Source organism: Protopterus annectens, chromosome 8.part0 (assembly GCF_019279795.1).
Source record: "Protopterus annectens isolate FY-2018-M chromosome 8.part0, PAN1.0, whole genome shotgun sequence".
Classification (NCBI taxonomy): Eukaryota; Metazoa; Chordata; order Ceratodontiformes; family Protopteridae; genus Protopterus; species Protopterus annectens.
In genome coordinates, this window is record NC_056741.1 from 260,343,205 (window position 1) to 260,370,628 (window position 27,424).

Here is a 27,424-nt window from a genome sequence, read left to right on the forward strand (position 1 = left end):
CCCTTTTTTTCCTAGGGCACAGACTGGCTTTTCTTTTCCTGGTCTAACCTTTTTTTTGGGGGGCTCCTGACAGTTATGGCAAGAAAAACTGAGGAAATGGCGTTGGCTGCCTTCTTTTGTACCTGACATCAGGCCTAAACTGAAGGTAGCCGACGTCATATACCAAGGACTTTGGTATTCTGGCCGACTGTGGGCTACCGGGAGCCAGATAACCCATTTTGTAAGGGCTGCAACAGTGAATACACTCAAACATCTACATTTATGGTAAGTGTATACAACTGTACTTGCCTTCTCCTCCTCTTAAAATACTGTTAAAACCTTCCAGATCTTTTATCATATTTTCCCTTCCTAGCTTCCAAACTTGCACAGGAATAGCATCTATTCCTGGGGACTTTCCTGTTGATTGGTTATACATGTCCTCCTATTGTAACTGTTAGTAATTGAGCCTCCTCTACCTCTAACCTTGTCATATTTAATTCTTCCAGAAACATTTCCATTTGTACTTTTACTTGATTTCCACATTTCGTTGCTTTATAAAGATTTTCATCAAATTTCCAAAATATTTCTAATACTTCTACGGGTTATCTGGTTATTTTTCTTGTTATAGGCTCTCCAAGTTTAACATCAGCTCTTTCATCTTTCTGTTGCCTGAACCATTGTGCTGAAAGTTTTAGTGCTCTGTAGTTTTCCAAAAAAAAAAAACAGTTGCTTAACTAGGCCTAGTGTCCATTGATGACATTCAACAATATTCCTTAGCAAAAGACACTGCTTAGCATATTATTTTAATTGTAGCTCCACTCCAGTATGCGTAGTTGATTTCTTTTGGGGGACAGTAACTAGTCTTAGTCATATACGGGGACAGTAACTAGTCTTAGTCATATACCTAAACCTAACTTTGACTCATTGCCACACAATTTCATAATTTATGGCCTGATAAAGTGATAATGTGTATCAGCACATTTAAGGGAAGTGTATTATTAGAGACTTGCTAATCAACATGTTAACACTGATAATAATTCATATTGGATCAGAGCAGATGCAGGTGTTCTCAGGATTTCCAATTAAAGTTTAAACAATTTTACTGTTGATGTGACCAAACAATTAAAGGGCTTTCAGGTCTACATTACCAGCAACTTAAGTTTCCAAGAAAGCACAACATTACTCTGTAGTAAGGCAATGTGGATGGTAGTCTTGATGTTTAAAATCTGTTCTAGGGACCTTGTTTTGCTTACTAGTCTTTATAAGGCCTGTACTAAAGCATGACTCAGAATTCTGCTGCATCAGGAAAACTGACTACTTTCTGATCTGGTACAGAGAAAATTTACAAAATGAATTCCTGCTAGTAGTGAAATAAATTAAGAGCTAGGTTATTCATCTAGGTTTCAGTTCTTAAAATTGTATAGTGGGTATAAGGAAGGTTATGTCAGGCCTATAGTCCCTTTAACTGTGAGATACCAAAGTAACTCTGGGCTTATAATTATATATTCCCTGAGACTTCCAAGATGCCTGCACATTGATCAGCAGGTCAATTTGAGCCTTCCCAGGTGATCTGTATCAAACAAAGCTCCTCATTAGCACTCTTCAAAAAAAATCTTGATGATTGGATGGGAGATAAGAAATTCATCCCAGAGATCACTTCTGTGGGTCTGCTCGACAGCGGCATGGGAAAATAATTTTCTTGGGTGATGAAAGCCAGGGTACCTTTTGGCTAGGCTTATATAGGCCCTAGGGCTAATAGCCTAGTACCTACCTATGAAAAAAAAAACTTTAGAAAACAGCCAGCAAAAGTTGTTTTGAGTAAAATCCAAACCAGTCAAAATGAAGTGCTGAAAATACAAAAAACCTCAAACGAACCAGCAAGCAGGCAGAGAAACCCACCAGGGAGACGCCAACTGACTATAAGGCAAACAAACCCAAAACAAGGCAAGCAGAAAGCCGTACTCCTCAAAATTCAAACTCCTTTATTAACGTATCACAACTGAAATCACGTTTTCGTTGATAAAACAACTTCATCAGATACATACCACACCTCTCCACACATATTTAAACATGTCTTGCTTAATTAATAAATTATATAATTGAATAAATAGCTTTGTTAAAACAAAAGAATCCTAACCTAAAATTTCTTTTCAAATGTACATTTTGAACTCACATATAAAAACTCACTTTTAAACACCATCCACTACAGGATAATTCAAAAATGAATTCTTAAAAAAATATTTTACATATTATATCTATACAATGTCTGCTCATACTGTAAAAACATATTAAACTAAATTTCATTACATATAAAACATTGCATATATAACACATATAGATGAGGCTAGCTCAAAAACCTACCTATCAAATATTTGCAATATTAAGTTAGAAAGATGATGTGCTTTGTAATAATATGTTTTTGTACTATTTTAAAAACCATATTTGAATACGTTGTTATAAACATATTTGTATACGTTGTTATAAACACTACATGTTCATTTAAAAACATCAACAATAACATAAATAAAATATAATATAATGGATGGCCTATAAAAATATGCTACAATCTGTAGGTAAGTATCTAAGCCTTACAATTGTTCAGCCTTTAATTTTAAATAAGGTACAATAGAGATGGAATCATTCAACCCAGGGGGCTTGTTGGATTCCAACAAAATCTGCCAGCTTGTTTCTCTATGAGATAACAATGCTGCCCAATTACCACCCCTTCTACACTGAATAACTGATTCCAAAACAAAAAACTTAAATGTTGCTGCTTCACAAACGATAGTGTGCCTGTATAGTGCATTCGTGCTGACTTTTTTTGAAATGTCATAAACATGTTCATATATACGCCTCCTTAGCTGCCTCTCCGTCTTGCCTACATAAAATGCCTGGCAGGAACGGCAAACAGCCAAGTACACTATACCCTTAGAATTACAATTGTGAAAATTATATGAACACAATTTTCTATTTCTACTTTCCAGGTATACACATTCCTGATCTATAACGTGCTTGCATTGCATACAACACCCACAACGAAACGTCCCTCTCCTACGTGAATTAGGACCCCCCAGTCTAGAGTTTTGCTCTAAAGTCCTCTTGATATTAAAGCCCTTCCTATACACAAACTTGCAGGAAAGATCCTTTAAATTATTTAGGTCCGTAAATTCCCTAAAATTACAAAGTTCCTTTTCAATTATATACCTGATTTGTCCTGCATCCTCACTATGTTGTGTGATAAATGACTGATTGGGACTAGTTGCATTCATAGACCTATGGGAACAATTGTCGTATGGATCCACCTTACTCTTCCCCAAAATAGGAGCAAATCTACTTTTACTGGCCGCCCTGACTTCGTCATAAACAGAGTTTATCAAACCATTAGGGTACCCTCTGTCAACATAGAATGACCTCAATTTGTCCCCCTCAATATGGAAACTAGAGTCGTCTGATGTCATACGGGAAACCCTGAAAAATTGTCCCTTTATAATAGACTTTTTTTGATATTTTGGATGTGAGCTTAAATAGTGAAGATACCCATTGGAAAACGAAGGCTTTCTATAAATACAAGAACTAAACCCTTCACCTTGTTTACTAAGAGAGACGTCCAAATAGTTGACCTGATCAGCAGATACTTCATAAGTAAAACGCAAAAATTCCGTTGTAGAATGCAGATAAGTTATGAACTTGTCTATAAGACCTTCCGGTCCAGTCCAAAAAATACATATGTCATCCAGGAATCTAGTATAGTGAATCCAATACTTGGAAAATTCACTATGTACAACAAATTTTTGTTCCCAGATTGATAAAATAATATCCGCATAAGTGGGAGCACAGTTGGCTCCCATAGAGACCCGTGAGATTTGCTGAAAATATTCCCCACAAAAATAAATATAATTATACTTGAGGACCAATTCCAACAGTTGCAAAACCAAATGGACATCATTATTTGTGACACCTACACATGCCCATAGCGCTTCCTCCATCCATTCCAACCCGATGGTATGAGGTATCACTGAAAATAGATCGACCACGTCTATGGTGACAAAAAGCAGGTTGGACCTATATAAATCATTAGTGATACCTCGCAGAAATTCCCACGAGTCCTTAAGGAGGTGGTCATGTTTACCCCACAATTGTTTTAATTTCCAATCCAAATATTTTGAGAGATTGTGGGTTTTAGACCCTTGGGCCGCCACAATTGGACGTAGGGGGGATCGTCCACGTTCTTATGGATCTTAGGTACCCCAAATATAGTAGGTACCTTTGGATGGGAATTTTCCAAAAAAGAATAAAGATCCATTTCAATAATCTCCTGGTCCAAGAGGTCCTTAAGCGCCAAGTCAATTCTTTTATAAGAAATGTGTACCTCATTTTGGGAAACAGTTATATATTTAGTACCATCTGACAGCAAATTGTACATTTTTGCCTCATATAACACTTGGTCCATAATGACCGTGCCACCCCCTTTGTCCGGTTCCATCACCCTCACACTAGCATTGCCCCCCAAGTCTGACAAAAGGGTAGCCTCGGCCAAACTTAAGTTAGGGGTATACTTGGACTTCCCCACCTTACTCCGAATGTGTTGTTCAATTCTATTTTCCAAGTTTTTTAATTGCGGATGCAAAGGGGGATTATATGTACTAGATTTTCTAAGATTAAGCCCATGTTGCATAGAAGTGGACCCAAGTAGATGCTGCAAATTCAGTTTGCGAATAAAAAGTTTTACATCCAAAATGGTATTAACCAAACTACTACCCCTACTTGGTACAAATTTAAAACCTTTGGTGAATAAAGAAAACCAAGTGTCAGAAATGACAAGATCACTATAGTTGTAAATATGGTAATCATTAAGAGTGTACCTAAAATAATTTCCAATGGCTGTCGATACAATATGTCCTGTACCTACCAATCCTCCCTCTGATTCCTCCTCCACCCTTTGGGTGGCGGCCCGCCCACTCCCTGCTGTGGTTCCATCTGATGTACATTCATCTGCTGATGATGGGACCGTTTGCGTAGGCGTTCCGATCTCCTGGGTAAAAAATCTTCCTGATAATGCTCATCAGGGTGAGGTAAGGGAGGAAAAGGTTCCTGCAGAGGAAACTGAGCCTCCACAGGGCTGGAATTATCCCTGGACACTAAAGGATATTTATTCCCACCCCTAAACAAAGGGGGATTGGGGTAATGCCCTACCCTCAGCATACTCTTTGATATCCCTATTTAATTTTTTATATTTGCGATTTAATACAATATTACATTGCTGGTCAATATGCTTTCTCATGTCATAATATTTCTGTTTTTCCGTTTCAATAGTAAACAACAGGTCAGCAGTAATAACATCATTATATTTAAAAATATCCCTCAACAAAGATTGCATTTCTATATCATTTCTTTTGATGATGGCCTTAACAATACCCAGGCCACATTCATCAAACAATCTTACAAGTTCAGAATGAAAGTCACTTCCACGTTCCACATGATTCGGGTATTTATACACCCGTAGCCCCTTGGGGACTATGTGTTTATTCAAACACTCATTTAAATATAGGTTGTCCAACTCTAAAGTCTTATATTTGTATAAGGCTTGCTCAAGCAGCCGCATATTGTCAGAAAAGGAACTAGTGTTTAAATTATTCTCACCATTTTCATGGAATGTAAAAATGGGTTTGTGAGACACCCATTCCTTGAAAGAAGAGACAGGAATAGCAGCAGAACCAGCATTGTAACTACCGGTACTGGAAGCGTTCTCATCACAGTCCCGTAGCGCTGCTGGAGTGTTCGTGTAGTTGAAAGATTCAACCCTGTCCTGGACTTCAGAAACACCACCACTACCATTGGAACTAGGTCGCAAGTTAAGACCAACAGTCCTGGAAGTAAGAGCCCTGAGTATTTCACGTTGTTCCGTGATGACGGCTTGTAACCCTTGACCCAAGGGAGTGAGGAGCTGTACAAGCTGGGTTAGTTGTCCCGTAAGTTGGCGAGTATGGAAAGCTGCAGACTGCACTCCATCCTCCCCACAAGCACCGATAGCACTTGCGGCAGTGTTTCCCAAACCAGCCTCCATACCAAACCAGTCAAAACGAAGTGCTGAAAATACAAAAAACCTCAAACGAACCAGCAAGCAGGCAGAGAAACCCACCAGGGAGATGCCAACTGACTATAAGGCAAACGAACCCAAAACAAGGCAAGCAGAAAGCCGTACTCCTCAAAATTCAAACTCCTTTATTAACGTATCACAACTGAAATCACGTTTTCGTTGATAAAACAACTTCATCAGATACATACCACACCTCTCCACACATATTTAAACATGTCTTGCTTAATTAATAAATTATAAAATTGAATAAATAGCTTTGTTAAAGCAAAAGAATCCTAACCTAAAATTTCTTTTCAAATATACATTTTGAACTCACATATAAAAACTCACTTTTAAACACCATCCACTACAGGATAATTCAAAAATGAATTCTTAAAAAAATATTTTACATATTATGTCTATACAATGTCTGCTCATACTGTAAAAACATATTAAACTAAATTTCATTACATATAAAACATTGCATATATAACACATATAGATGAGGCTAGCTCAAAAACCTACCTATCAAATATTTGCAATATTAAGTTAGAAAGATGATGTGCTTTGTTATTTGTTATTTTAGAAATTTTAGGTTAGGATTCTTTTGCTTTAACAAAGCTATTTATTCAATTATATAATTTATTAATTAAGCAAGACATGTTTAAATATGTGTGGAGAGGTGTGGTATGTATCTGATGAAGTTGTTTTATCAACGAAAACGTGATTTCAGTTGTGATACGTTAATAAAGGAGTTTGAATTTTGAGGAGTACGGCTTTCTGCTTGCCTTGTTTTGGGTTTGTTTGCCTTATAGTCAGTTGGCGTCTCCCTGGTGGGTTTCTCTGCCTGCTTGCTGGTTCGTTTGAGGTTTTTTGTATTTTCAGCACTTCGTTTTGACTGGTTTGGTATGGAGGCTGATTTGGGAAACACTGCCGCAAGTGCTATCGGCGCTTGTGGGGAGGATGGAGTGCAGTCTGCAGCTTTCCATACTCGCCAACTTACGGGACAACTAACCCAGCTTGTACAGCTCCTCACTCCCTTGGGTCAAGGGTTACAAGCCATCATCACGGAGCAACGTGAAATACTCAGGGCTCTTACTTCCAGGACTGTTGGTCTTAACTTGCGACCTAGTTCCAACGGTAGTGGTGGTGTTTCTGAAGTCCAGGACAGGGTTGAATCTTTCAACTACGCGAACACTCCAGCAGCGCTACGGGACTGTGATGAGAACGCTTCCAGTACCGGTAGTTACAATGCTGGTTCTGCTGCTATTCCTGTCTCTTCTTTCAGGGAATGGGTGTCTCACAAACCCATTTTTACATTCCATGAAAACGGTGAGAATAATTTAAACACTAGTTCCTTTTCTGACAATATGCGGCTGCTTGAGCAAGCCTTATACAAATATAAGACTTTAGAGTTGGACAACCTATATTTAAATGAGTGTTTGAATAAACACATAGTCCCCAAGGGGCTACGGGTGTATAAATACCCGAATCATGTGGAACGTGGAAGTGACTTTCATTCTGAACTTGTAAGATTGTTTGATGAATGTGGCCTGGGTATTGTTAAGGCCATCATCAAAAGAAATGATATAGAAATGCAATCTTTGTTGAGGGATATTTTTAAATATAATGATGTTATTACTGCTGACCTGTTGTTTACTATTGAAACGGAAAAACAGAAATATTATGACATGAGAAAGCATATTGACCAGCAATGTAATATTGTATTAAATCGCAAATATAAAAAATTAAATAGGGATATCAAAGAGTATGCTGAGGGTAGGCATTACCCCAATCCCCCTTTGTTTAGGGGTGGGAATAAATATCCTTTAGTTTCCAGGGATAATTCCAGCCCTGTGGAGGCTCAGTTTCCTCTGCAGGAACCTTTTCCTCCCTTACCTCACCCTGATGAGCATTATCAGGAAGATTTTTTACCCAGGAGATCGTAACGCCTACGCAAACGGTCCCATCATCAGCAGATGAATGTACATCAGATGAAACCACAGCAGGGAGTGGGCGGGCCGCCACCCAAAGGGTGGAGGAGGAATCAGAGGGAGGATTGGTAGGTTCAGGACATATTGTATCGACAGCCATTGGAAATTATTTTAGGTACACTCTTAATGATTACCATATTTACAACTATAGTGATCTTGTCATTTCTGACACTTGGTTTTCTTTATTCACCAAAGGTTTTAAATTTGTACCAAGTAGGGGTAGTAGTTTGGTTAATACCATTTTGGATGTAAAACTTTTTATTCGCAAACTGAATTTGCAGCATCTACTTGGGTCCACTTCTATGCAACATGGGCTTAATCTTAGAAAATCTAGTACATATAATCCCCCTTTGCATCCGCAATTAAAAAACTTGGAAAATAGAATTGAACAACACATTCGGAGTAAGGTGGGGAAGTCCAAGTATACCCCTAACTTAAGTTTGGCCGAGGCTACCCTTTTGTCAGACTTGGGGGGCAATGCTAGTGTGAGGGTGATGGAACCGGACAAAGGGGGTGGCACGGTCATTATGGACCAAGTGTTATATGAGGCAAAAATGTACAATTTGCTGTCAGATGGTACTAAATATATAACTGTTTCCCAAAATGAGGTACACATTTCCTATAAAAGAATTGACTTGGCGCTTAAGGACCTCTTGGACCAGGAGATTATTGAAATGGATCTTTATTCTTTTTTGGAAAATTCCCATCCAAAGGTACCTACTATATTTGGGGTACCTAAGATCCATAAGAATGTGGACGATTCCCCCCCTACGTCCAATTGTGGCGGCCCAAGGGTCTAAAACCCACAATCTCTCAAAATATTTGGATTGGAAATTAAAACAATTGTGGGGTAAACATAACCACCTCCTTAAGGACTCGTGGGAATTTCTGCGAGGTATCACTAATGATTTATATAGGTCCAACCTGCTTTTTGTCACCATAGACGTGGTCGATCTATTTTCAGTGATACCTCATACCATCGGGTTGGAATGGATGGAGGAAGCGCTATGGGCATGTGTAGGTGTCACAAATAATGATGTCCATTTGGTTTTGCAACTGTTGGAATTGGTCCTCAAGTATAATTATATTTATTTTTGTGGGGAATATTTTCAGCAAATCTCACGGGTCTCTATGGGAGCCAACTGTGCTCCCACTTATGCGGATATTATTTTATCAATCTGGGAACAAAAATTTGTTGTACATAGTGAATTTTCCAAGTATTGGATTCACTATACTAGATTCCTGGATGACATATGTATTTTTTGGACTGGACCGGAAGGTCTTATAGACAAGTTCATAACTTATCTGCATTCTACAACGGAATTTTTGCGTTTTACTTATGAAGTATCTGCTGATCAGGTCAACTATTTGGACGTCTCTCTTAGTAAACAAGGTGAAGGGTTTAGTTCTTGTATTTATAGAAAGCCTTCGTTTTCCAATGGGTATCTTCACTATTTAAGCTCACATCCAAAATTTCAAAAAAGATCTATTATAAAGGGACAATTTGTCAGGGTTTCCCGCATGACATCAGATGACTCTTGTTTCCAAATTGAGGGGGACAAATTGAGGTCATTTTTTGTCGATAGAGGGTACCCTAATGGTTTGATAAACTCTGTTTATGACGAAGTCAGGGCGGCCAGGAAAAGTAGATTTGCTCCTATTTTGGGGAAGAGTAAGGTGGATCCATACGACAATTGTTCCCATAGGTCTATGAATGCAACTAGTCCCAATCAGTTATTTATCACACAACATAGTGAGGATGCAGGACAAATCAGGTATATAATTGAAAAGGAACTTTGTAATTTTAGGGAATTTACGGACCTAAATAATTTAAAGGATCTTTCCTGCAAGTTTGTGTATAGGAAGGGCTTTAATATCAAGAGGACTTTAGAGCAAAACTCTAGACTGGGGGGTCCTAATTCACGTAGGAGAGGGACGTTTCGTTGTGGGTGTTGTATGCAATGCAAGCACGTTATAGATCAGGAATGTGTATACCTGGAAAGTAGAAATAGAAAATTGTGTTCATATAATTTTCACAATTGTAATTCTAAGGGTATAGTGTACTTGGCTGTTTGCCGTTCCTGCCAGGCATTTTATGTAGGCAAGACGGAGAGGCAGCTAAGGAGGCGTATATATGAACATGTTTATGACATTTCAAAAAAAGTCAGCACGAATGCACTATACAGGCACACTATCGTTTGTGAAGCAGCAACATTTAAGTTTTTTGTTTTGGAATCAGTTATTCAGTGTAGTAGGGGTGGTAATTGGGCAGCATTGTTATCTCATAGAGATACATGCTGGCAGATTTTGTTGGAATCCAACAAGCCCCCTGGGTTGAATGATTCCATCTCTATTGTACCTTATTTAAAATTAAATGCTGAACAATTGTAAGGCTTAGATACTTACCTACAGATTGTAGCATATTTTTATAGGCCATCCATTATATTATATTTTATTTATGTTATTGTTGATGTTTTTAAATGAACATGTAGTGTTTATAACAACGTATTCAAATATGTTTATAACAACGTATTCAAATATGGTTTTTAAAATAGTACAAAAACATATTATTACAAAGCACATCATCTTTCTAACTTAATATTGCAAATATTTGATAGGTAGGTTTTTGAGCTAGCCTCATCTATATGTGTTATATATGCAATGTTTTATATGTAATGAAATTTAGTTTAATATGTTTTTACAGTATGAGCAGACATTGTATAGATATAATATGTAAAATATTTTTTTAAGAATTCATTTTTGAATTATCCTGTAGTGGATGGTGTTTAAAAGTGAGTTTTTATATGTGAGTTCAAAATGTATATTTGAAAAGAAATTTTAGGTTAGGATTCTTTTGCTTTAACAAAGCTATTTATTCAATTATATAATTTATTAATTAAGCAAGACATGTTTAAATATGTGTGGAGAGGTGTGGAATGTATCTGATGAAGTTGTTTTATCAACAAAAACGTGATTTCAGTTGTGATACGTTAATAAAGGAGTTTGAATTTTGAGGAGTACGGCTTTCTGCTTGCCTTGTTTTGGGTTTGTTTGCCTTATAGTCAGTTGGCGTCTCCCTGGTGGGTTTCTCTGCCTGCTTGCTGGTTCGTTTGAGGTTTTGAGTAAAATCCAGTTACTGGTTAGTTAGTACAATGCCTGGATGTCACAAAGAAGCAATTTGTATAATGCAAGAAAAAAATCAAATAGAAATGGAAAAGAAGAAAAATACTCTGATGGGGCAGAATCTTGCAGCTGTTAAGCTAAAAGCAGTTTGGGTTAAAGCCTCAGTACAGGTAATGGCTTCCAGTAATTTAGAAGAAAATGTAAAATGCATCCAGGGTTGTTTAAAATAAGTGGGATACTTGAAAAAATGAATACATTCAACTGACAAAAGTATGGAAAGAACAGAAAAAGCTTTAAGTAGCTATTGAGATGAGCTGACAAAACTGCAGAAATCAGCTGCTGAAATGAAGGAAAGGCTGGCTGAATATAAGACTTCTCAAGAACTGTTTAAAAAAAAAGACCAAAGCTAGCAGACAGCATGCGCAGAAAACCCAACATTTTCTACTGCACAAGAGAAACTACCTGGCAGTTGGCACAGAGGGTCAAGCTGGTTAGTTGTAGTTCCTGTGAAGAAGGGTTTGATTCCCTCAGCCCTTTGTTTGACTTAACTGTGACCTTGAGAAAGTCACTTAACCAGGCAGTGCCTGGGGGAACTGGGCATTTAGGCTAGGCTCTTCAATGGTCCCTGGACTGCAAGCTTTTTAACAGTCCATAAACAGATTCCATTAATTTTATGAAAGTACAAATAAGCAAATGAACTGTTATTCTGTAGCAGGATTTGTTAATTGAAAGTACGTTCTGTCTGTTCTCTAAATTTGTCTTTAAGAAGTCAAGACCTAAAGTAGTAAGGATGCATTCACATTAACAGAAAGAGCTGCTCCTGACAAAAGTGTGGCAGAAGGGTAAAGTATTATCAACTGTGGTCACCAGAGTATTTATGTAAAATGATTATTCACTGTACATCAGACAGAAGTGACTTTACCCTTGCAATCAAGGAATGTCAAAACACAGGTGTGCGATTCAAGTTGCTATGTCCAGCTGTCTTCAGAATATTTTTTTTTCAAAAGTAGCAAAGACACGTTTGGATGCAGAGCAGTCAAAGGAGGAAATCAAGTTTATGCAGCAAAAAGTGAGCAAGCAAGTTAAAAGGGATTGTGCTTCTCATTCCTGTTGCAAGGGCACAGCCCATAGATAGAACTTGCTGGTTAAACATTTTCCAGTGTTTCAGAGGAAAATTATTGAGTGGTGGAACAAAGCTCATGAGCGGACTAGAAAAAACAGGAGTGCCTTGCCTTGGACTTGAATCAGAGATGATGAAGAAGGCAGACAGCAACGATGTGAAAATAAGAAACTGGTAAACTGTTGTCATTTCTTTACAGTGCAGTTTGGACATGAGAACTATGCTTCTGCAAGAAATGGGGGGAGGGTTTGGAATTGTGGACTGTGTTAAACTGGAGGGAGGACTGTAAAGTGTAATTTCCAATTTGCCATCAATATTTAAAAGGATAATGAAGGGCTTAAAGATGCAATTGTAAGTAAAATGTGTTTTTTCTTAGTAATATGCATGTAATTGTTTTTAAACACCTTTTTTAAAATATTACTTGGGGCATAGGCACATGTTGCTCATTTATCTCTGTTGCAAATAATAAGGAGGCTTGGGGTTTCATTCAGATGCTTTAATATATACAAACACATGATGGAAAGCAGCATCTTTAAATATGAATGAACTAACTAACAAACGGAGCTTGCATTCATACATGTTCACATATCAACAGCTAACTACAAAATGGCAGTCAGGCTCGCACGGGCTCAGTATTTATACTCTAGTGCAAGCCCTTGGATAGCTTTTTAAAGGTATATACACACACTCATTGATCTATGTCCTCCCTCTTAAAATATGCAAAACAATATCAGGGCTAGACATGCATTACTATATACATTGGAAACAAATGGTATGTTCATGTCCAAGTTCCTTATCTGCTACAGGGTTTAGAGATTCGATCATATCTTGTAACATAACAGTTGGGACTAGATTTAACAACAGTCTGTGGTGCACAACTCATATCAGGAACTTCTGGATTTGTCATAGGAACAGGAATGTCCTGTGGAACTTCCTCTGGAATTGAAACACGAGTCAACTCACTGTGAGGTAGTCTTTCTCTCACAGGCTATTTGTTGCAGTATAGGCTCAGACACCGGTCTCAAATGCTTCTGAATCTGCCTAAAAGTTGCTCCTTCTGATTCTGTAATGTACGATCTGAGCTCTGGACCAATATTCTTCACAACACCAATCCGATCATAACCTTTGGACGTTTGCATCCTTACCACTTCTCCCTCTCATAATGGATTGAGTGGTCCGTTGCTGTTATCATAGGACTTCTGGGATAGGTGCTTCTTCAACAGGTTGGCTTTCACTGATCTGTTGTTCTTGACATGTTCTTGACATATGGAACCAACAATTGACTACTGATTGGTAATGTGGTTCTGGTTTGTCTTGACAGAAGTTTATGAGCAGGTGAACCAAAATGTTTGTTACAAGGAACATTTTTGAGATTTAAGAGATTCAGGAAAACATCACTATTGTCTCATTTAGATTTCTCAAGTAACTGTTTTGCACTTTGAACTGCGGGTTCTGCCAAACCATTTGACTGCTGGTACTATGGACTTGTGACATGAGTAAAGTCCCATTCTTCTGCAAATTGATTGAACTGTTGGCTTGTAAACTGCATGCTATTGTCAGGAAATAACTTTGTGAGGACTTCCATGAACAGCAAAATGACACTTCATCTTAGTTATTATAGTACTGGATGCTAGGTTAGGAAGTAAGTCAATCTTGAACCAGTTGGAGTAGGAGTCTACTAACACCAAATAATGTTGACCATTCCACTCGAATATATCAGTGGCTACTGTCTACCAAGGTAGAGCCAGAATCTGGTTAAGCTGAAGTGGTTCTTTCTGTTGATGAAGCTTTGTACTATTATATACTGAACAAGATAAAAGTATTATCTCAACATCTTGTGACATAGAAGGCCAAAGTTCTATCTCTCTCTCCCTTCTTTTGGTAGGTTTGGTTCCTGGGTGACCACAGTGCAAGACAGTAGTGTACTCAGGTTGCAAGGATTGTGGAACAATTACCTTCGGACCTTTCATAATGATACCTTTGTCAGACAAAATCTTATCTCTGTATGGAAAATAAGGTTGCACTTCTTGAGTTAAACTAGATCGCTTTGACAGCCATCCTTGATTAAGTGGTTGAGCCACTGCAAAACTTGATCTGTGACTGTGTGTTCTCTCAGCTCATCAAGATGTATGGAAGAAAAATTTCTCCCCTCTGTGACTTCAAAATCCTCAATCGTGAACCTTGATTGTCATTCTGTTCAGTGGTATTTCTGGGTGATCTGGATAATGTGTCAGCAAGATAAAGAAGTTTGCCTTTCTTGTAGACAAGATTGAAATTGTACTTTTGCAGTCTCAGCATCATACGTTGCAGTCCGGCTGGAGATGAATGCATTGCTTTTCTCAAGATAGTGACTAGTGGTTGGTGATCTGTTTTGATCTGGATAGGTCTACCATAAACATAATCATGGAACCTCAAACATGAAAACACAATTGCCAAAATCTCTTTCTCTAGCTGGGCGTACTGCTGTTCAGGTTGGATAAGGGTTTTCGAATGTGTAGGCAATGGGCTGATCCTCTTGTAGAATAACTGCACCAAGTCCAAATTTCGAATCATCACAGGAAAGTGTAACTGGCTTGTGAACATCAGAGAATCTGAGCATTGGTGGGCTAGTAATGTTCTGTTTAAGGACATGAAATGCTCTTTGGTGTTGCTCCAACCAAGACCAGGATACATCTTTACGTGTCAGCTCTCTGAGTGGCGCTAAAAGTTGGCTCAAGTCTGGAATGGACTTGCCTAGGTAGTTGACCATGCCAAGAAAATGTTGCAGGCATGAACATTGTCTGGAGCTGGCATCTCGAGAATGATTGTTTGTTTTGAAGGATATGGTTGTAGGCCTGTACTCTTAAATAAATGACCAACATAAGGAGCAATTTGTACCTTGAATTATTTCTGTGCATTGAGCTCAAGATTCACTTGACGTGCCCTTTCTGGAACTTTTATGAGGTTTCTGTCATGTTCTGCTTCATCACAACCTCCTACCAGTATGTCAACTATGATAGCACAAGGATACCCAGAAAAAAATTGTTCCATTGCACGCTGAAAGACTTCACTTGCAGAATTTTTTCCAAATGGCATTTTCAAAAATTTGTACCTGCCAAATGGAGTACTGAGCATTGATGATTTTTTTGTCGAGCTGAATTTGCCAAAATGAACACTCTGCATCTAAGACAGAAAAACTAGTGGCATTTGGCATGAAGGCTGCAACTTCTTCGACTGTGTGCATTGGGTGATGAGGTCTATTTAGTGGTTTGTTCAAATCTCGTGGATCAATGCATATTCTGATGTCATCTGAGGTTTTCTTGTGAGCTACTACCATAGAAGAAACCCATTCTGTTGGAGTTTGTACTGGACAAATTACACCTTGTCGCACCATTTTGTCTAACTCTGCCTTGACCCTGTCCTGCACGTGCTCAGTATTTATAATCTAGTGCAAGTCCTTGGATAGCTTCTTAAAGGGATATATACACCCATTGATCTACAGCACACATACATCAATGGAAGAGAAAAAAAAACATATTAGCATTTTTCTATTTATTCACATTTTACATTACGTCGTTTTTTTTTTTTTTTTTTAATAAAAACGGTCTTTCAGGCCAACATTACATAAATCACTCAATTTCTGCCTTCCCTTAAACATCACTCCTGAACAATAGTCTGCATGTATCGTTCCCATAAATTCCATTTATAGTTATGTGCATAGGTATATACCAGGCTAATGACCACCAGAGCCTTTATAAGCCTAACCATGCAAACCAACCCAGTTGTTTCCCTGCGTATCTTGAGTGTTTTTTAGGAGGGAGTATGCTGGTTAGGAAGTTTTAGAGGTTATGTGGCTGGGGAGGGTATGTTAATTGGGGCATTACTGTTTGCCTCGGTCTATCAGTTATGGGGGACAGATCCAGCATGAATTTCTAATTTTCCATCCATTGCCAAGGTTACCCTTAAATAAGGTTGGGGTGAATTCTGTTTCACATGGATTGGGACCTTTTCCAGAGCATGGGAATCCTCTGAGCCACATAACTGTCTTGGCAACACGTCTTAGTTATTTCACACCATCTCAGTGTTATGGAATATTCTGAGACAGTTCTGGGTTTTTCTGTGATGTAGGATTAGTGAAGATAGAACAAGGACTGTGGCTGTGAACTGTGTGCCCACACATGGATTGGTCCAGTGGTGCCCAAGTTTATGGGGACATGAATGAAGTATTTAGGAGAATGGCTTGGAAAGAATTCTGTTGTGGTGGCTGGGGAGGATGCGTGAGAGGAGATTGGATGGAAGATGGTGCAACGGCTTTGAAGTTGGAGGCTCTTGCTTATGGGTGTGAATGGCAGGGTACAGGCAGTGAGGATGTTTTTGGTCCCTTTGGTTTTATACACAGGTCAGGCATATTTTTGTCAGCCAGGGGAGAAGTTGTGAACGGTAATAAGGAGTTGAGGGATTTTATTTAGGAGTGGGAGGGTGGGAGTGTGGTGGGATAGTTTGCTCCTCCGAGCAGAATGGAGAGGTTTGGGATTGCCTGATTTGAGCAGATATTTTAGAGTTACATGTTTGGGGCTCTTATGCATAGAACAGGCAGAAGGGTGCAGTTCATGGTGGAGAGGATGATGATAAAGCAGGGGGGTAATTAAAGAAAATAGGGAAATAGTGGGATTTTGGACATGGATCCTTGGGAGAATAGCTGTAGTCATGCAGAGTATTGTAGTCATAGAGTAGCTGGAAGTATACTAGATACAGTGAGTGAACACAGGAGTGGAGAAGGGGGGCTTCTGCTGGTGGGGGTGGCTGCACTTGGTGCAGCAGTTAGATGGGAGAGGGCCAGTGGTTTGGAGGGGGAGGAGGATGGGGGTGGGGACGTTTGGATTGCAGGCTAGTGATTACCTTCCTTGTCAGGGATTAGTGTTGGAGTATAGATAGAGGGAGCGGTATAGAGAAGTCCTGTGTAGAATACTTGCAGTGACTGAGTCTGGAGCAGAAGCTGTTGTTGGAAGGGGTGATGATTAGTAGGACAGCTAAAATATTTTGCGATGACTGCAAGAGTCAGTTGTGGGAAGTCTGAGAGGATTGGGAGGATAGATTGGATAAGCAGTTCACAGGGAAACAATGGGTGGATGTGTGTATGGCTACCAGCTGTGCAGTAGAGTCTAGAGGGGTTTGGATTTTTCCTGGAGGTGTTTGCATGGATGCTATTGTGCCCAGGTGGACTCTGGGAAGTTTTTCCTCAGGTGGATGGCAGGTGATGGAGGAGAGAGGTGGCTGAAAATGTGTGTTTTGAGAGTGTGGTGGGTTGGTGGACTTTGAAGGATGTTCTTCGAGTTTCACTGTTGCAGTCATTACATTTGGGTTATTTGCTTGCAGTAGCCCTCAATCGGCCTGATTAACAAAGTCTTGGGTCCTGCATTGGTTGCTGTCCCTTCTTTCATGATGTCAGGGGTATAAAGTAGCTTACGCCATTACATCAGTCTTTCTTGCCGTGTGGTCCCCGAAGCAGAAGCAGTTCGCAAGTGCCAGTCGGCCGACTCCTGAAATTTTTGAGTTACAGAACCGAAGTCTTCAACTAAAGCTAAGTAGCACGTTGGGGAAACTTTTTCTTGCTCCTTACCGATGTCAGTAAAAGTTAATAATTGCATTACTTGTGGAAAGCAAATACCTCACAAAGATTTTCATATGTACTGTATTCCTTGCCTAGGCCCTTACCACGATGTACCTTGCTGTTGGTTTTGTGCCTTATTTAATCAGCGCACTATCTGTCGTCTGTATATTTTCTCCTCTAAATATTTCGGTTCTCGGTTCAGTTATCCAGAAATGTCATCAGTTAGCCATCAGACTACCGGTATTCCAAAAAAGCGCAAAGATAAAAACAGAGCCTAGGTCCAAAGCTGCCGATGATGCTTCTCCTAAGCTAGTCGCCAGTTAGCCGGTACTCAGTGAGGTGCTTTCACAGCCCCTGATACCAGCTACTTCTGATTCGCAGGCCTGTACTGAGACCCATTCGGAGTCCGGTATGCCGCGAGATGATTCATCTGTGGAACCTGTGCATGTCTCTACCTTGGACGGGTCCGGAGCCGCTGTGCAGGCACCGGCTTCTGAGGGTATATTCAGACCTATGGACTTGCATATTAAACTGTCGCCTCCTCCTTCATTTAGGCGTAAACCTTGAACCATGCCTAAGAAACCGACACCCAGGCCGCATGCTTAGGCCTCTATGCCTAAAAAACAAATGATAAGAATGGCTGAAGATCTTATAACTCTAATCAGGGGAAGCCAACCACCCCCTTCTAAGAGACCTAGGACTGAAGTTTGAGTTTTCTGACCAGGATTCTGATTTTTCTGATGATCTGTATTTACCCTTATCTACTTAAGAGGATTCTGATAAGAGGACCCTATTCCCTCTGCTTCGCCTCCAGAGGATTTTTCTTTTGGTGAAACCTTACATACTCTAAGGGAGTATTTCTACTGGGAACACTAGGATTTTTCTGATTCAAAAAAGAGGCTTAGGGATTTCTTACTCCTGCCTCAGCATAGGCCTTTAGCTATACCTCGTGTACTAGACATTGTTGATGATGCCTTTTCTGAATCTAGTTTGGCCCCTGATTCTTTGCCTCCTGCTCCCAGAAAACCTGACCGATATTACAGGGTTCCTTTGTAAAAAATCCTGTTGCGGATCCAGAGACTATTTCACAGGGACCCAAGGGCATTAACACCTCTACTGCTAAAAATCCTACCCCTCCTTATACTCCAGGGTGCTGGATAGATGGGGTAAGAAGGTTTAAACTTCTGCAACCTTGGCCATTAGGACTTTAAACTGCTAGTTTCATATGTTAAAGTATCAACATGTTATTGGATTGCTTAAACAGAAAATGATGTTGATTCCTGACTGTGCTGAAAACAAAGAATTACAGGATATGATGCATTCTGCTGAACAGGTTGGAAAACATACTTTGCAATGTGTATTTGATTTATTAGAGGCCTCTTGCAGGGCTGCTGTTACTGGGTCTGTGCTCAGAAGGCATGCTTGGCTTAAGGAGCAATCTTTGCCTGATCATTTTAAAGCTAAACTGTTAGATGCACACTTAAATCAGGGCCGACTGTTTGGCAACAAAGCTGAGGAAGTTCTTAATAGATGGAAGATAAAGCTAAATCTTATGCAAACTGTTAAAGATTTCTTACAAGTTCAGCCACCAAGATTTAGTAGGCATTGGCCCTCTAAGAACTGGTCCTTTCCAACCCCTTCCACGTCTTCTCAAGCCAAACCCAGACACAGCAGAAACCCCAGGTTTCAGTCCCAGGAGACGCACAAGACTAAGCAGTGGGGGGGTTCCGCATCCAAATATGGGAGTAGTAAGACCCCCCCTATGGAAAACTATCTCAATGACTTGCTTTTAAAACTTCCAAGCACTTCCCAACTGAATGCTTCTTTAGGCGGAAAGATTGGTCTGCAGGCAAAAAACTGGGAACTCATTACCCAGGACAAATGGGTTTTAAATCTAGTGTTCCCAGGATACAGATTTCATTTCCACATGTTACCAACATGAAGCAGGTGGCCAGATCTACTCCCAAATCAGTGGGCAGAGGCCCAAAATCAAGTACTCTCTCTCTTAAGCATGGAGACTATTCAGCTTGTACCAGAAGAGGAAAAGGGGCAATGCTTCTATTAGAGACTTTTCCTGGTACCCAGAAAAGACAATTTTCGGCGTCCTATCTTGGACCTTTCTACTCTAAACACCTTTCTGGTGATTCCAAAATTCAAGATGCGGACTCTTCACCAGCTACTTCCTATGCTAGGCAAAGATGCCTGGTTGGCAACACTAGACTTAAAACAAGCATACCTGCACATCCCAATCAGGGAATCTTGCAGAAGATACCTATGCTTCAAAGCAGGCTACATGCACTATCAGTTCTCTGCACTGCCCTTTGGCTTATCTACTGTGCCCAGGGTATTCACAAAGTGCCTAGCTCCAGTCATTGCATTTTGCAGGCAAAGAAATATTCAAATATACCCATACCTGGACGATTGTCTAATTCAGGCAGAAAGCCAGGACATACTTTTGAATCATCTGGCTTTTGTTCAAAGGGTGCTGACTTGTCTGGGGTACAGCATAAACAAAAAGAAATCCCACCTGGTACCCTGTCAACAAATTATATTCCTGGGAGCAAGCTTGAATACAACTTCCCAGATTGCTTTCCTCACGCCAGAGAAACTGATTCATTTGACAACCTACTTCAAACAAGTGTCCACAAAAACCCAGATATCTGCAAGGGAAATACTGCAAGCCTTGGGGTTCCTGGCCTCCTGCATTCTTCTAATTCCATATGCAAGGCTGCATATGAGGAAACTACAATGGTATATCAAAAGCCTATGGTGCCAACATTCTCAGGATCTAGAAGCAATGATTCGTATCATACATTGCTTACACATAGAGTTCCTCTGGTGGGCAGAGGCCTACCACCAAAATAAGGGACTACCATTCACACTACCCCCTGCCGCCCAAACCTTAACAACAGATGCATCAGACTATGCATGGGGGGCTCACCTGGCAAGGATGTGCGTTCAGAGCAAATGGAAACCAAGTCAAATGCACCTGCACATAAATCAAAAAGAAATGTTAGCTGTACAGAATGCTCTGACAGTCTTCAAGGACCACATTCTTCCAGGACAACTAATGGTAAAGACAGACAACACCACTGTCATGTGGTACATAAAAAGCAGGGGGGTACACACTCTTACCCCCTCTGCAGACTAGCCATGGCATTGTGGAACACAGCCTTGAGCTACCAAGTGAATCTACAAGCTCAATTCCTGCCAGGAAAACTAAATACACTGTCAGATGGACTAAGCAGAAACCTCATGGACCCACACGAGTGGAAACTGGAACCAAGGATTTTCAACATGTTGACAAGCAAATGGGGGAGTCCAGATATAGACCCGTTTGCCTCCCCCCAGAACCATCAATTGGACATATTTTGCTCAAGGATTCCCCACAAGCTAGCTTGGAAAGTGGGTGCTCTGCCCTTCATCTGGAAAAACCTATTAGTTTATGCCTTTCCTCCTCTGCCTCTGCTCTCCAAAGTACTACTAAAGATCAAACAGGACAAGCCAAGGATGATTTTAATTGCACCAGACTGGCCACGCCAACACTGGTTACCCCCTCTTGCGCAGTCTGTCACACTTGGCCCCATGGCACCTGCCTCAGACGCCTTCCCTGTTGTCTCAGCAGGAGATCCAGATTCTGCACCCTCAGTTGCAAACCCTGAACCTAGCAGCCTGGCTAATTACCTAATCTCTCCTTTACCAATCCTCACTAAATCAGTGATGGATATCATTTTAAAAGCAAGGAGGCCTAGTACTAGAAAATCTTATGCTGCAAAATGGAAAAGATTCTGTGCCTGGAAGTAGTCTCAAGGGATGAGCGCAGCAGCGCCCAATTTACCTCAGATTCTACAATACTTGACTGAGATGCTTCATAAGGGTTTGTCCTTTTCCTCCACAAAATTCATGCCTCAGCCATTTCAGCTCATTATAACACAGAGCCTCCCCTCTTCTCTCACCCACTGCTCAAGCAGTTCCTTAGAGGGGCCAAAAATGTAAGGTCACCCAGGAGAGCTCCAACTCCAGCCTGGGACCTTAACTTTGTCTTGGAGAAACTCAGTTTTCCTCCTTTCATGCCAGCTGCTACTGCAGATTTAAAATTCCTTTCATGGAAAACAGCTTTCCTTTTAGCAATCACTTCAGCAAGAAGGGTATCTGAATTACAGGCCCTTATGGCAGTGGAGCCTTTCATCATCATTCATCTGGACAGGGTGTCTCTCAGAACCAATCTCTCCTTCATGCTCAAGGTGGTATCCAGTGTGGCTCTTAATCAGTCCATTCATTTGCCTACCTTCTTTCCTAACCCACACAACAAAGGGGAACGGATACTGCACTCCTTAGATGTGCACAGACAACTTAGATTCTACTTGGACAGGACTAAACCTCAAAGGAAATCTGAACAACTGCTGGTGGTATTTGCTGCAGGGACAGAGGGGAAAGCTATTTCAAAGCAAACCATTTCAAAATGGATAGGCAACTGCATTCATTTCTGCTATAAGCACCATGGAAAACCTATCCCACAGGGAATCAGACCCCATTCAACCAGGGCTGCATCTACATATACAGCCTTTCTCAGAGGCGTCCCTACCAGGGACATCCTAAAAGCTGCTACCTTGAGTTCTGTACAAACTTTCACCAGGCATTATCATTTGCCAGTTTTCTCTACTCTAGTCTTGCAGGGCCTTAGAGCTGGTCCTAATTCTATTTAAATTCCTCCTCCCAACCTTAACTTTGGGAATCTACCCAAATGTAATTACTGCAACAGTGAAACACGAAGAACATAGTACAGTTGTGTACACTACCATAAATGTAGATGTTCGAGTGTATTCACTGTTGCTGTCCTGGTTACCCTCCCTCCAGCCCCCTTTCTTCTTTTGGCTATACCTCTACTTTCCCTTACTATGCTCAAAAGCTTTTTGATGTATTTGCTTTTTTGTTGGAGGTATATCCTTGTATTTATAGATTTAATTGCTTCCTATTGGGGGGGCATCTGGCATCTGGGGCAAGAAAAACTGATGTAATAGCGTCGGCTGCATGTTTTATACCCCTGACGACCTGATGTCATGGAAGAAGGGACAGCAACCGATGCAGGACCCAAGACTTTGTTAATCAGTCCGGCTGAGGGCTGCTGCAAGCAGATAACCCAAATGTAATGACTGCAGCAGTGAATACACTCAAACATCTACATTTATGGTAAGTGTACATAACTAATTTCCCTGTGGCCTACTCTGTTGGGAATGCTGGAAGAGTGGATAAGTCTAAGTAGAGATGTGATTTTTTTGAGCTGGGATACGGGATCTGAGTTGCCTGTACGTGGTTGGGTTTGGTCTGATGACTTCCAGAAGAGCAGTTGCTAGTGGGTAGAAATCAAGACCTGGATCAACTATACTTGTAGTAGTGGATATTGTAACAGAGCTAAAAAAAAAAAAAAAAAAAAACAACAGAAGGTGTGATCTTTGAAGGAGGGTGGGAGTAGATTGCATTGAAGGAAGAGGAGACTGTGAAAGCAATGTATGTGGAGAAATGTTTTGGAGGAAGAGTGAGGGTCGGGAGAAGGCAGAAACTGTATAATTTATACAATGTTGCATAGATCATAATATGTTACAGTGTTTGTAAATGTGAAATTGTTAATATAGTTTGATTACTTTATATATAAATTTAATGTGTCACGAGTGATGATTGAGTAAAGTTGTTTAAAAAAAATGAATTGCTTGCACCTGCAGACAGCTGTTCTCTATAGAAAAGTACTTGGCACTGAATCTTTGTAAATTTCACTCAGAAATGAAGGCACAGCTGCACACTTCACGACTCCCTTCCGCTGAACATTTGCTAATGAAAAAAAAAAGCTAATATCTTTACATATGTAAGAAACTTAGCATTTTTATGGTTTTCATTTTTTGCCTTATTTTTAAAGCCTTCTTGCTTACAAAAATACTTTTTTGTAGCTTAAGCCAAGGGCAGACATCCACCCTTGTAAAAATAAGTGAAAATATCTTAAATGTTACATGTATTATAAATCAGTACACTTTTACACACCACCCCCAACCCAGCAGCTTAAGATCACAGCATGTTAACATTAAACTTACTTTTGTCAAGCATTTCTTCTCTTTATCGTACTGTAAAGCCTATATTTCTTACAACTAGAAAGTATTTGTTTGCTTTAATATCTTTAAGCTTTGCAACAGTCATTAGAAAGGATGATCCCCCCACATTTAAATTACCCGACTACAAAACTGCTTTACTATGTATAATGCACAGTTTTTATCATGAAATGCTTTATACAAATACTAATAAGAACAAAATTTGTTTTTACTTACTTTTTCCCTTTTTAGTGTCCTTCTAAACATTAATAATATAAAATGGGGTATATGTTTTACAGTCCACCCACAAGTTCAACAAATTTAACAAAAATCCAGCCTTTCAGCAAACTTTTTTCTTGCAAAGCCACATGTCACAAATGTGATTGATGTTTTATAGTCTCCCTTTTATCTACTAATTTCAGTGTTGCTGTTCTTCATATTGATCTGTATCTTCCTGTCGATCTATATCTTCCAGCACTGGACTCTAGTTAAATTCCAAGGTAGTCACGATTCTTCTTGTCAACTTCTGTGGGTTTTTTAAATGCATCGCAAGCATTTTCCTGTGCAACAGTCGTGAAAGGTTTCACTGGTAAAGTCTCTGTGTGAACTTTACTGTCCGAAGAATGAGCAGCAGAGTCCTCTTCTGCTTGCTGGCTCACTTTTTGTTGGATACTTTTTTTTATTTCCTCTCTAAACTGTTTGCATCCAAAAATGTATTTGATCCTCCAGGAAAAAAATACTCTAAAGATCTAAAGACAGCTGGATAAACAGCTTGAATCTCACACCTGCCTCTTGAGATGCTTGGATTGCTGGGATAAATGGAGATTCTGCTGATAATGACTGCAATTAGGGATACGAGTAAGCGGCAAGAGGGGGCTGGAATTTATTGTAGAAAACTGATAAAGGAACCAAAGTATTGGGAGCAAATAACTAGAGAGGAAAAGGTAATAGAATGGGAAGACACCAAAAAATTATTTGGGCTGCAGGTTAGAGATCACCTTCCCTATCAAGGATTGATATCAGAGTATAAGCAAAGAGAAATAAATAGGAAGTCCTAAATGAAAGACCAGCACTGGTAGAGTTTTTAATAGAATCTAGAAAATAAGTTGCCATTAAGAAAGGAATAATTAGTAGAGCATATAAAATATTGCATGATAACTATAAGAATCAATCAGAGAAGGTTTGAAAGGATTGGGAAGAGAGAGAGACTGGATAAGCAATTCACAAAGAAACGATGAGGGATATGTCTCACAAATATGCAACAAAGTCTAGAAAATTTAAGATATTTGCTTGGAAGTGTTTACATAGGTATTTTTATACCCCATGTGGACTCCACAAAGAATTTTTCCTTGGGTAGACAGCAAATGGTGGTGTGATGGGAAAGAAATAGGTAGTAACTGGGAACATATTTTTTGGGAGTGTAATAATTTGCAGACTTTAAAGATTCACTGCAGACTGCTCTGTCGGTGATACTGGGTGAACAAACTGATGTAACTAAGGAAATATTTTTTTTGAGCTAGGATAAGGAATCTGAATTGATTAGACATAATAAAGCCTTGCTAAGTCTAATTATGTTGGCTGCCAAAAAATTACTAGAAAATGGAAATCAAAGTCTAAACCAACTTTACTAGAAGTAGCTTATATAGTAATATAGATAAAACAACTGGAATTGAGATATTTAGTAAAGGATAGGAGCAAATTACATAGGAAAAAATGTTGTGAGATCAGTAGATCCAGAGGAGGAATGAGGTTTAAAAGAAGGCAGGATTTGAATGAGCTATGTAATGTTTGACTGACAATGACTGTTTTATTATAAGTAATGCATAATGTTTGCAGCTACAGTTGTCACCATGGTTTGTAATGTTTAATGTTTGCAACTGAAATTGTGACTATGGTTTATTTTCATTTATATAAATGTAAGATTGCTATGTCATATGTGATAATTTAATAAAGATATATTTTTTTAAAGTCTATTTTGTCACCTCATATTTCACTGGAAGAAAGAATAGACTTTTGCCTTGTTTGCAATGTTATAAGGAGGGCTTGGCCATGGACAAGCAGGAGCTTTCCAACTGGATTATTATGGCTGGTTGCCTAAAATGATGAAGGGTCATTATAACAAGATGTCACTGCTTCCACTGATAGTTGAAAGAATAAGCTTCTCTAGCTGTTTGTGCTGCTGTGTTCCCTTAGTCATCAGTACATATTTTGAACAAGCAATGTTTTTTTAGCCCCAGTAAGTCAAGCCTCTTCAGTGGTTAATTGTTGTGTCTTCTATGCTTTGTTTCTCTGACCTGTCCACCTTCTTCCAAAAAGTTTTTAGTTATTGACTTGAGTTTCTAGCCAACTGTAAGTTGTTGCAAAAGGACGCATGAACTTTAGACTAAAGGCCTGCAGGTACTCAGCATACGGATTATTGATCCTCAAGACAGATTCTAATGTGGTGTTTGTTAACCCGTATGCCAGCTTTTTGTGGTAATATGCTTAATGTGTTATAAGTATCACAGATTTATAGTTTTCTTTTACATGAAGCTCATTTATGTTTGATGGAGTAGAACCTAGGCCATCTGAAAAAGCCCTCTGTTCTTTGTCCTATACAGGGAAAATTGAAACCGTGGCTCAGTGGAGAACTTGAATAATAGGCGAATGAAATGGAAGATAGTACTGTAGTACTAGTACTTTCTAGTACTGTAGTTGTAAATTCAAGGCAGAAAAGCATCGATACAGTTTTCACCTGCAAGATATTTTTGTTTCAACCAAAGGCAGTTGAAAAATATATTTTCTTTCAAATTAAGTAATGTATTTTTCTCTCTAAATTCTTAGGAGTTTATATCATGAAATCCTGTTCCTTACCCTTGCTGCAATTGGAAAAGACTATATGGACATAGGTAAGATTAGCTTTATTTTGAAATTTAATACAACTGCTTTAATGTTGTCTTTCTGTAGCTTGAAGAGGCCTGCAAATTTGTCAGGTATGGGTTGTAAGGCAATTTAGACTTAGAAAACAGTAAACATATGCATACGATAGGAGGGTTTAAGTCTGTAAATATCCTCTGTTAAAAGTGCTGATACAACACTCCAGGCATGGGTTTTGTCAGTCATCCAACAGTAATGTGCATCTACTTTTGTTTATAATGCTCGGACTGCATGGCATACAAGGATGGAACACTAACTGTGACACAGCCAGCTTTGGTTTGATTAGTTACCCAAGGAGAGGAGTACTGAGGATTTGCCTCCTCACCTTTCTTTTTTGGAAAGGCTAAGGAAATGTGCAGTAGTGGTTTGCTTTACATCATAAGACCTTAGTGCGTAGAGAGAAGACCATATGAGAGGCATCTACTTACAGATGGATGGGCCCTTTGGGGTTGTATTTCTGTCAGAGGCGGGGACCACAGTTGCAAATCCCTTTATTAACCTAACTCTTGAGTGCATCTCTGATGCAAGGGAAGTTGAAGACAAGATAAA

The 27,424-nt window shown here is 39.5% G+C and overlaps 1 protein-coding gene across 2 annotated transcripts in view; it reads left to right on the plus strand.

Moving 5' to 3' along the window:
* DENND4B (DENN domain containing 4B) overlaps positions 1–27,424 on the plus strand; it is a 2,518,380-nt gene that overhangs the window by 2,361,041 nt on the left and 129,915 nt on the right. For both annotated transcript variants that reach the window (XM_044079736.1, XM_044079737.1), the window contains one exon: positions 26,783–26,847. In XM_044079736.1, coding sequence (XP_043935671.1) covers positions 26,783–26,847 — 65 coding nt within the window. The remainder of the gene's footprint in view (positions 1–26,782; positions 26,848–27,424) is intronic.